The 11,866-nt window shown below is 35.5% G+C and overlaps 1 protein-coding gene across 1 annotated transcript; it reads left to right on the plus strand.

The window, feature by feature from the left end:
• The first annotated feature begins 3,062 nt into the window (after positions 1-3,062).
• Positions 3,063-6,609, plus strand: LOC108914168 (deoxynucleotidyltransferase terminal-interacting protein 1). The gene is made up of 5 exons (XM_018719902.1): positions 3,063-3,305; positions 3,609-3,815; positions 4,254-4,469; positions 4,662-4,939; positions 6,075-6,609. Exons 1-5 carry the CDS (start codon positions 3,249-3,251, stop codon positions 6,565-6,567), a joined length of 1,251 nt encoding a protein of 416 aa, XP_018575418.1. The 5' UTR covers positions 3,063-3,248; the 3' UTR covers positions 6,568-6,609.
• Positions 6,610-11,866: the final 5,257 nt, after the last annotated feature.

Consider the following 11,866-nt stretch of genomic DNA (forward strand, 5'->3'; position numbering starts at 1 on the left):
TGCGGTTTCCACGTGAGACGCTGGTCCATCGTCACGCCCAGGTATCGTGTTTGTCGATTCCAGGAGATAGGTTCCTGGGATAGTGTCAGTCTGTCGAGGTTTTGTGGGATTTTTCGTTTGGTAAAAAGGATAGCCGAACTTTTGTTGGGATTAATTTTGACTTTCCACCTGTTGCACCAGGTTTCAAGTTGGTCTAAGGAGTTTTGGAGGAGGGAGACGGAATATCTAGGATAGTATGTGGTCAAAGCGCTTTTCGGCGTTTATCCCGTTATTCGTTTTGTGTGGGTAGCGTTCATGTATTGTAAGTCGCGTAGAATATCTGCGTTTCTTACGAACCAGGGCGAGGCGATGGCCGTACGTAGAGCTATGTTTTCCACAGCCTGGATTGACTTCAAATGGCTTTTTGCCGCGTAGGCGTACGTTAGCTGCGGTTGAAGTACCAGTCCTCCTCCAAAACTCATTAGATCAACTTGAAGCCTGGTGCAACAGGTGGAAAGTCAAAATTAATCCCCACAAGAGTACTGCAATCCTATTCACGAAACGAAAAATAAATCGCTCACGGTCGACAGATGCGATACCTTCAATTTATGATCGCAGAATATTTTTTTCATTAACAACATAGATACAAGTAGGTATATGTTTTTGTAATTTTTCACAAAATAATTGTTTTTTTTACCCAAATATTTATGCCTATTTAAATTGTAATTTGAGGCTAACATTCCATTAAACTGACTGATAATAGTATATTATTCAACGAGCGTATAATGATGGGTATTATTCACGAGGTGAAGTTTACGGCCACGAGCCGCAGGCGAGTGGCCTAAATAACCGAGTGGATAATAGCCATTATACGGGAGTAGAATACTATACTTTATCCACGACTACTAAATATTTTTGTTGAAGTTTTTTTTTTTTTGTTTTTAGTTCGTTTTTTAACACAATTTAACACAAAATATCAAAACACTGAGAAATCTTATGCACACAAACAATCATGTTGACAGGTTTGAGTCAAATTTGTTTTGTTTTAAAAGCTACTTAGATTTATGAAATGTTTCGAAAAACATGGTATGTTAAGAAACGATAGATACGACACGAACAAACGAAGTCTCTGATGGCTCAGTGTAGATGCTCCTTCCCTACCAACCGCGGGTCCCGGGTTCGAATCTGATATAGGAAAATTCAGTTTTTTAATTTTTTTTTATATATACAGCACCGAATTGAAAATATTTAGTGGTTTACACGATAAAATTTTAAAAACCGATTGTTTGTAGCAGAACAATATAATATTTTAGCTAAATCAAGGAAGCATCTGACAGTAGTGATTAATGTCTCATTAATGACTGCCGTGATTAATGGGTATTAATATGGTCGAGCAAACAGACGTATAATGGGTACATTATACAATAGTCGTGGATAAACTTACTTATAAAATATCTCAACATGAGATGCAGTAGAGTGTTACATCTATCGTCAATGGTCACTGCTACTTAGTGCCTATGGCTCCAAACACTGACAAGGAACAACTTGCATTATTACAGGTATTATAATAACATGACTCATTGCGAATTCAATTTAATTTAGTTTGAATTAATAAAAAAATATTGGCAAAATTATTAATAAATATGTGTATTTTAGTAATCTTGTAATTTTGTTATTTGGATGTTTTTTTTAATGTGCTGTAACTAATTTTTGAAACTATAAGTGTAGTTTTACTCATAGAATCAATAGATATCTACACATTTTTAATGGAGTTGAAAATTAATGTCTTCTAGCATTTATATTATTTTTATAAAGTCTGTCTGCCACAAATTCGTCGTCTTCCTCTTCTGCTATTCACCTGAATGTAATTAAAAACATAAGAACATAAACCTAATTAGTAACTTTTTAACATTTTTTGCCTAACCTTACTTTCAATTTACAACCTTACATAAATGTAGTTAATATTAGACTTATGCCCGCACTAACTCTATCTCTCTCGTACATGTCTGTGTAGCTGCTGTTTTAATGTTAGTTCGGTGTTCGGTGGTGGAAACCGCACATCGTGGAGACGGTGGCGCGAGCGAAGACCACCAGGGCTAGGCTCTATCCCTTACTCAAAGGTGGAAACACCCTCAGTTTAAGGAATAAGCGAACGCTTATCAAGGTGGTACTTCAACCGCAGCTAACCTACGCCTCCACGGCGTGGGGTCACGCGGCAAAAAGCCACTTAAAGTCATTACAGGCTGTGGAAAACATAGCCCTCCGCACGGCCAATGACGCGCCCTGGTACATAAGAAACACTGACATATTACGAGACTTACAATACACAAACGCTACACAGACAATAAGACAAAAAGCGGAGAAACGGTTTGACGTAGCCGCTAGACATGACAATCCCCTCCTCAGGCAAGCCGTTGACTACGTACCCGACGTGACCGACAAACACAAAAGACCTAGACACCAACTTTTTGACCCTGGGTGACCACCCCAACGACTCCCCCCCCCCCCCCTAACCTTTTCTGTTTCAGAGACAGCCAGGATCAAGAAACGAAGACAACGACACACACACACACACACATACACACCCCTCATACCCTCCTTTCCCCTCCCCTCCCGCGCTGGGCTAAGGGCCACCTTAGCAAAGCGCATCCCAGGCTGCATAGCCGCACTACCCTACCCAACCATACCACACATAAACATGACACTACCCCCGGGGTTTACACAGACGAGCCGGCGAAGCAAGAAGAGCGCCAGAAGAAAGGGCCCTATTCGGCAGGGCCCAGCCAGGACAAAAGGAGGTCCCACAAAGCGCCTACACCGGCCGCATTTGCGGTCGGGGTAGACGACGGATGGGGCCCACCTACGAAGGCTGTCCAGGCCTACACGAGATGAGGCAGGATAAAGAGGGATAATCCCCCTCGATCCCAAATCATTGAGGCCAATTTCTAGCCATGGAATAATGGTGCGGTGTTCGGTGCCTCGGTGGGTACTGGGTAGTGGGAGTGGGTAGTTCACTCAGTCCGGTAGTTTTAAGGTCTATGAAATTTATTGATCCATCTGTTTTTTTTAAATCGTAAACTTTATTAAATAATAATTGTAGATTTAAAAATATGTAAAACGGAAAGTGTGTAATTTTAAAATAATTGTATGTATTGAATGACATCTACTTCATGATTTAATAAACGATGTTATTATTGAAATATTGAGGTTATGTTTTCATTGTTTACTTATACATAATTTTTATTAAGAAAGAATTAACTCAAATCAAAATGATACCTCCTGTTGTTCCTGGACAGGCAGAAGAAAAACAAAATATGGTTGGCTGGGTAAGTGTTATATTGTTTTTTTAATTTATAGTACGTATATCACAAGTAAATCGCTATTCAAATTTTATATATCAAACTTCTCTCCTCAGTTTCTTTGGATCGTCTATCAAAATGTACTAAGATTTCTTCTAAATTGCTTTAGGCTTTTTTATTTATACCATGCAGGCTTGACAAACGTAATATAACATTAAAACAAGGAAATAAAATACTCTCACACCATGAAATATCGATTATAAACATTTTAGGAGATTAATATAGAATTATTTTACAATTTCAGATGATTCTCATATTTGTCTTTTTTAGAAAAATACTTTTAATATGCGTCAAATAAGCTTGATGAATTTAGCTGCAAGCCAAATAGGTGTCAAAAACGGAACAAAGTCGCTAATTCCCAATTATAGAAGAGCCTACAGCGTAACAAGTCCAGCAAAATCTTTGGATTTATTAAGAAAAAATTTACAAAATGCTATTAACAAAGATATAGACAATGTAATAAAGAAATATATTGAGGTAAAGTATATCCAACATTTTGAACTCCTTAAAGGGGAATATGTCTATGAAAATCTACTGTAACAGTACAGTTTTCTAAGTACATAAGTGAGAATATAATAAAATATTGTTTATACTCGTAGTTAATGTTGCTAGATCTTTAGTTTTAAGTGGAAGTCTCTTAATTTTTAGAGTAAATGTCTGTCCCTTAGCAGAGAAAACAATTTTTTTGACTGAAATGAAAAGGAGAAAGACCTATAAATATTTTTTTTCCAGAGAGGCGGCCGAAGAGCCATCCCTCTGAGTTTTTTGCTGACATTTTGCATTTATCAACAGGTACTGGGGCGGCCAATCATATTCGCCCAGGGTGCATAATTTAGAAAATGTCCCTGAGTAGTATTAAAAAAAAAACAATAAAATTTTGTAGATACTTAACATTGTTAAAGATTTATTTTTTAGAAATTTTTTCAACCAGCTCTGAGTAATATAAAAAATAATCTGGGAAAGGACAGCGTTGGTGAAGACCATATTAGAGAAGTTTGCAAACAAATGTTAGAAGAAGCAAAGTTAATGTATAGTGTCACACCTAGTTCTAGGGATAGTTCACCATATGAATATAGCCATAGTGAAGCAGAATCAGAAACTAGTGTTAGCGATGGACGTATAGGAAGAACTGTGAGTATTTCTAATATAATGTGTCATTGTACCTAAAAATTTCATTCAAGCATGTTTGAAAGTAATTATCAATGTTGGTTGTTTATAATGTTAGTTAAGTTAGTTAGTTAGTTATAAATTAACACAAAAGACATGTTAATCCGTCTTGAGTAAAATTAATTTATAATTTTTAAATAGTGATAATTTTTTTAGAGTCCATTTACTCACAATAAGAGAAAAGAGTCAGACACAGAGTCAGAGAATACCACAACAATTAGTCTATTGCCAACTGTTAAAAGACATAGGAACAAGTCTCATAATTCTACTGACTACAGTAGTTGTAAGTTGTCATTAAAACGAGACGGACCAAAATGGAATCCAGACAGAGTGAAGGGCAGCACATTATTTATTATGGGGGCTAGGGCAAATAAAGTGTTAGGTTATGGACAGACAAGAGGAAGACTGTATGTGAGGCATCCAAATCTTGTAAGGTAAGAATTATTATATTTGTATTTAAAATTTTTCTGTGTATTTGTATTTCTATTTTCATCAATCATCCATATGCTCTGCGTAATAGTTCCTAATTAAGGATTGTAATAGGTAATTATTATGTTCCATTTGATTTTTTAATAAATAAATAAACCCAAATATCTTTAGAGTATCAAAAGTACTACTTGATTTTCTACAGTAAAAGTTCGTGAAAAGTACTGTTTATATCTAAGTATCAGTTGATTAAAATATATATATATTTCACAAATATAGGTGTAACCCTCTGGAAATTTCAAAAATTTCATTCAAAATTTTCTAATACAAAACTTCCCTGGGCCAGGATCCCCTAAAAAACAGTATGGGTCCCACACTTTATATCAAAATATGACCACTTTAATTTTCTTAAGACGTTAATACTTTTCCATTAATTATTGTGGAGGATGTGACAATAATCCACACTTTCTTGAAGACCAACATCATATATTATCTTTCAAAATAATCTACGGGGTTATATTTTTTTGAAGTTACAACTTCTTTAAATCTCCCAGTAATTTTCTTTACCCCTTTAAATGTTTAAATAATTTTGAATAAAATTTGTCATAAACATGATCACATTTTTTATGTCCACTGTAAAATTTTGTTATAATTTTTAGTTGTTTTTCATAATTTTTATTGACTTCTTTACTCAAAATTACTGAAAACTAGACACTATATATCAGTTTTCTGAATGTTTGTTTTATAGAAATGACTTTTTCTCTACGAACCATTTAAATTACAAATTCTGTAACATAGGGTGCTACACCTTGTATGTCGTTCTTCCCCATGTCAACTACCATCTTTGGTTGACCATCTTCCTTAGGAAAAAAGTAATTATAAAAATGTTACAACTTTAAGGGTAATACCCGTATAGGGAATCAGATTTTGTTGAAAACTTCAATAATTTATTGTTGGTTTCTTTTTATTAATATTATATTATAATTTAATTTAGAAACAATTTATTTTCCTAAAAATTATTAACATAAAATCCTAAAATGATCTTACAACTTTTATAGGAATCTTCTTTCATAAAATCAGAAAAAAAATTACCCATAGGATCACTTTCGATGGACAACTCTTTACATTATACTTGCTTTCTAGATATTCTGGTGACCAGGAAGATAAAGAATGGCTAGCCTCCAAAAACTTAATGCCCCCAAGCGGCGGAAAGGCTTACTTGATGCTTCTAGAAGATATCAAAGAACTAACAGAAAGTGACGAGTACAAATATAGCCCAAATTTGCAGCTTCAGGAACTGAAAGGATTTGAAGTTCCAATGTTTTTATTACTGAAGATAAAAAACTTTATAGAGTATGTAAGAACTGAGAGAAAACTCTTGGCACATGTTGACATATATGAAGATCAGAGCCACTCTTCTACCCCTCCTTCTAATGTTGCTCTAGATTCTGCTCCTTCTACACCATCAGACACTACTGTTTCAGTTGAAAATCCGATAGATAATAGTTTTAAGCAAGACAGTTTTCTTAATATGTCATCTGATATGAGTAATAATTTAAGCAGTTCTGTAATTTCCAGTATTTTAGCAAATCATTTATCTACCATTAATAGTACTGATAGTTCTCAAGATTTTTAAGAAGATTCTGTCTTGATTTAGATTTTTATTTTTTATACCATATTTATTGCCTTTATTTATTTTTTTGCTATTTATTTTACTTTTGTTGTATAATAAAGTGAATGTGTTTTGTGTCTTATTTTTTTTCTTTTAATTAAAATTTTCTCTTAGGTATTACCAAAAACAGCACAAACCAAATATTTTTTTTACCACTTTTAAACAACATTTGTTTGCCTTGACATTTTGAAAATGAATTCAAAAATTAATTTTGACTATGGATGATATTTTGACAATGTTTTGAAAAAAATCTTAAAAATATAAGAAAATCAGAAATATTTCAGGGTGAAGTTTTAAGTCTTGATACTGTACTGAATTAGAAAAAAAAAATTGCTTTTTGCCCAATTAAAAAATAACATTTCTTAATTTGAAATAAAAAAATACTAATAGGCAAATCACAAATGTGGAATAATTAATACTTAATAATTTTTTAGTTGGACAAGGGTCTAAATCAAAAATTGACTAACCGAGCAAACAAAATAAAATTCATACTTTTTAACAGAGTATGATACTGTCCTGTATTTTGACCTGCTGAACACGATGGAGACATCAGAAATGTTCCATCACAGGATTTAAAATCGGTGGAAATCTCGATTTTTTGTTAAAATAGTTAAGATTCCGAAATCATTATAATAGGGTCAAAATAAAAACTTTATTCCTTCACTTTTTCTCTAAATTCCTTCTTTGTTGAATTATATATAGCCATTTTTAACCAATTTTGAACATTGAAATGCCTACAACTCCTCAATAATGCATTTTAGAGGAAAAGTGCAAGAATAAAAGTGTCGGATGTGATTCATTAAGTTTTGCTAGGTTTAGAATTTGTGGTTTATACCTTTCTGTTCTTTTAAAACTCGACTCTGTAGGTTTTGTTAAGTTTAGAATTAATGGTGTTGTATGTCATTATTCTAGTTTGTTTTTAAGCTCCTTTATTTATGTTACAATTAAAATTCGGAGTTTATGAACTTACTTTCTTTAATGATAACGAACTCTTTTGCTTTCGAAAAATCTATGCAGTGGTGCTCTTTTTCTTTTTTCCAGTTTTATAATATCTTGAGGGTTGCTTTCGCTGTACAGCAAGAAATAAACGCTCTCTCAACGGTAATAATAAAGAATTTTATTGAAAACTAATGTATAGAAAACTTGTGTGGAAAAAACGTGTTGACGGTGTCAGTGTTCGTTGGAGAGTGCCTTCTGTGTGGAGTCGATCGTAGGTATATTGGTAGTTGCTGGTAGAAGTCCCTGCTCCTTGGCGCCACTCTGCAGGGGTCGTCTTCCGGGAACCCCGTGGTGCGTCCGGCGGCGTTCTTGACGTTGTGCTTAAAAATGGGTTACTTGCGAACATGGTGTACCCACAATTTCTTCTCAACTCCAACAGTAATCCGCAATCATATTCACCCCATTTTCCTTGATACTGTCGCGGGGTCGCGGAATTACTCTGGTCTCTGCTTCTTCTAGAATTAAGGCCCTCGGTTGATCGTCTCGTTGCGGTTGTAAATAGGTGGGTTGTCGATCCACGGTAGCAGCCCCCCGTTATGTGCCGTGACGTGAATGCGTCTCATTTCAGCCTGCTGCCGGCTGAGGAGACCTGGACTGCGTTCAACTCACGACTTTCTTAAATTAAACTTTAAGAAATTCATGGTTCAACTACAGCTTATGCCTAACTTGTTAAAGTGTTTACACCCCTGCCATTATATCCTTTAGCAGTTCTGCAGAGTTTGGAACGACAAAAGTCAACAATTGTCAATCACTTCTAGTGTTCTTCTGCTCTAACCTAAATTTCTATTTCTACATTTTTGAGTTTAATTTTTAGTTGTTAACAATGGATCAGCAGAGACAAATAATACTACTTAATGCTAGCCATAAATTGTACTTTGAATCATGTAGAAATGGTGAAGAAAGCTGTATTTATATTATTAGAGGTAATATAAATAAAAAGTGAATATTCCTTGATTAATGATTACTCACACTCACAATAATATTTTCCAAAATGATAATAATAATGATAATAAACGAAAATGTTGATATCTATTCATTTGTATATAACCTTAACCTTACTTTATTCAAATGTTCAAATCCACCAATCAAATTCATTAAAACCATTTCTGGTGAAACTTAAATGTGCATCCATAAGTAGTATGGCTTTGGATAAATAAAGTGAGATTGGAACGAGAACTACCAACCATTTTAGTTTAGCATCATAACATTTGGAACGAATAATGCTAAAATTGGCATGGTATAAGCTTCTTGTGAACGCACTCCTCTTAGACTCTCCTCCGATCATCATCAAGGGGTCGTAGACCCGTATGATGGGATTGGCGGGATTGTAATGTCCAGGGTCTCCCTTTACCTCCGGTGCGAGTGCGTTAGTCGCCTGCTCGGGGGCTGGACAGTTCCCTGGCATTTCATTCCTCTTCCTCTTGATATAAGGCCCTGCGACCATCAACAAGAGAAAGTGAGATTTCCGATCCTCTGCCATCGCGATGAATTCGAGGAGCTCAAGAAAAAATTTCACGATCTACTTGTTTGTGGTATGGTTGCGACCTACACGGCCGTTGGAGCACTAACACTTTTCTTTTCCAATTTAGGACACTTGGAAAATGTTTTGGTTTGGGTTTTATAGAACTTTTTTTGGGTCTGATACCCTAGTGTCTGAAAATCACTCTCCTTATTCACTAATGTTTGCACTGTATACGGACTCCGTAGAGTGCCTGTATATGAGCGTATGAAAGCTTGAGTTTTAGCGTTTATATGAGAATATTGACCCAGACTCAAAAAAAAACGAGATATCCCTAATTTTAAAATAAAGAAATACCCGAATTTCGGTTTGTTATGTTTATATGATTCCTTTTTATTAGTTTACGGTTTGTATTGTATCAGGTTATATTATGTGTAGAGTTTACAGTAAGTATATGCCATTTTGCTTGTTTATCCTGCGATCAGTGCCGGCTCGCCAGGTGACGCAAGTGACGCATCGCTTCACCTAAAATTTCCGTTTGGTTGTGCAATTTAAAATTATTTTTAATTTTATACAAATTTAATCATTTAGATATAATTCTATATTGCGCGGTGAACGCCTTCTAAAAAAACATTGCCTTCGTTGAGCACGAACATCAACCTCGGACCATACAACGTTTAGTATACGCAAGTGACGCACATTGAAATCAGTTTGTATTCTGCTTCTCTTCGTAGCATTGTTTACGGCGGTTGTCATGGCAACGAGGCGGCCAATACGTGATTAAACTACGGCGTGGGGTAACGAGTGAAGCAGAAATTGAATCAGCATCGCCCATCGCCTGCCTTTAAAGGCGGGTATCCATTTGTGTCAAATGCCACATAACGTAACACCGTTACAGCTAGTGGAGAGGGAAAATTGTTGCATGGTACGTGTAACAAATTTGACACTCGTAACTAATCCGGGACGAACCAGTTGTCGGTTTTTAGTCGTCGCATCAAAGGGATGCAACAGTACTTTCTGCCACATGTTGAGACGGGGTTACCTTTTTGGCCGTAACGTTGCCTGTTGCACATGTTTATCGTTATAATTTTGTCGTATTTTTAGTTTCGTCAGTCTTTTGTATATGGTCTGGAGTCAGTCTGTTGTCTGCAGTGACTAGGAAGAGTATGTTTTTCTGTTTGTGCCAGGGAGTGGAGTAAAGAAAAGATTCAACTTGTATGATGAATAAAAATATATGACGCTGATGCTAACTGCAATTGCAGTGACGAATCCATTATTGCAGTCAGGTTCATCGTGCGAGTTTATGTTCCTGTGTCGTCTCGTAACCTTATTTTGTTACGTTACGGAATGAATGATATGACCAAAGCCACACATACTTTCGCAGCGAAGAGGGTCACCTTTTGCAACAGGCCGTAACATGTTCGTTGTTACGTGACGGGGCATTGCCAGAAGTGGATACCCGCCTTAACAGTTTATACGATACGCGTCGCCCAGTACCTACACGATTATAACGGTTCTTTGTTAATATTTGTTTTGTATAATAATTGTAGAAATGTTTCCTATGTATGATTCAGTATGTATTTTATTCCAAACCTCATTTTCCAGATGGAAAGTTGAGGACAAATAGGATTTTTTAAATTGCGAGAGACCTGTGCCTTATTCTCTCGATATGGAAAAAAGGGGAAGTCAAAAGACAACGGGTACGTTCGAAAGTTTCGGAATGAATTGTATTCGGAGTATAAGTGGTTGCGTGAGAAAGGGTTCATTTAAAAAAACTTTTCTGTATGCCGTGTTTATTTGTGGGTGTAAGGTCGGGCGTGTGGAATAAGAAGGGATTTAACAATTTTGGTGTAAAGTCACGCGAGTTTGTCGTAACCATAAAGCTTCTTTGGAACATACATGTACGGTGTGCGTTAATGTTGGCAAAAGTCCACAATTCGAACTAATATTTCAATTTTTTATAAAATCTAAATGAAAATCCTTCTCACGAACGTCAGTTTTTCGGTAATATTGCAAATGCAACAAAAAATTTGTAGATTCATTTAAAGCTGTTTGAAAATTTGAAAATTTTCGAGAGCGGCGCTTTTTTTTCTCTTTAGTCAATCAATGAATATGCTTCACCTATTCTCAATGTCACGAGGCGCTACTGCCTGCGATTTATTAGGTTGTGCTACGTTTTGAATTTGTAGTTTATACCAGCTTATTCTGTTAAAACTGGACACGACTATGCAAGAGAAAACTGTATTCCATGTTTCTCTGGCCTGATGACTGATGCATAAAAGATATTAAACTAGGTTAAATAAATTAATTTAATTTAAAATTCAGGCAAGTGATATCTAAACTCACGGAAAAGATTCTAACTTGAAAAGCCTCATTTGAAATCAGTGCCATCTCGAATATATATTCAGTGTGGTTAAATGTGAATGAATTACAGTGTGGATCAGATCACTAAATAGAACACTTCGTCACCGATGGAAGACGACCGAGAAGCGCGACGTACAGTACGGGATGCTACAATCGAATGATGGTCAGGGCCCGAGAACTTATACTTGAAAATATGGGGACACTGGGAACCACGTGACTTGAGATGGATATACAAGTTGGGGAAAGAGTCTATAGATGTCGCCACAAAGATTTTGTAGAATAAATTTTGACAATTCCAATTATGAATTATTTCATGTCATTCTTGTTCATGTTTATTGTTTATTGTTGGTTAGGTTTGGCGAGTGTTGGTGTGTGTTTTATTTGTGTTTTTAGTGTGTTTTATTAGATATTTCATTCACATTTATTTATATAACAGTAATT

This window comes from Anoplophora glabripennis, unplaced genomic scaffold (genome assembly GCF_000390285.2).
Source record: "Anoplophora glabripennis isolate ALB-LARVAE unplaced genomic scaffold, Agla_2.0 scaffold893, whole genome shotgun sequence".
Taxonomy (NCBI): domain Eukaryota; kingdom Metazoa; phylum Arthropoda; class Insecta; order Coleoptera; family Cerambycidae; genus Anoplophora; species Anoplophora glabripennis.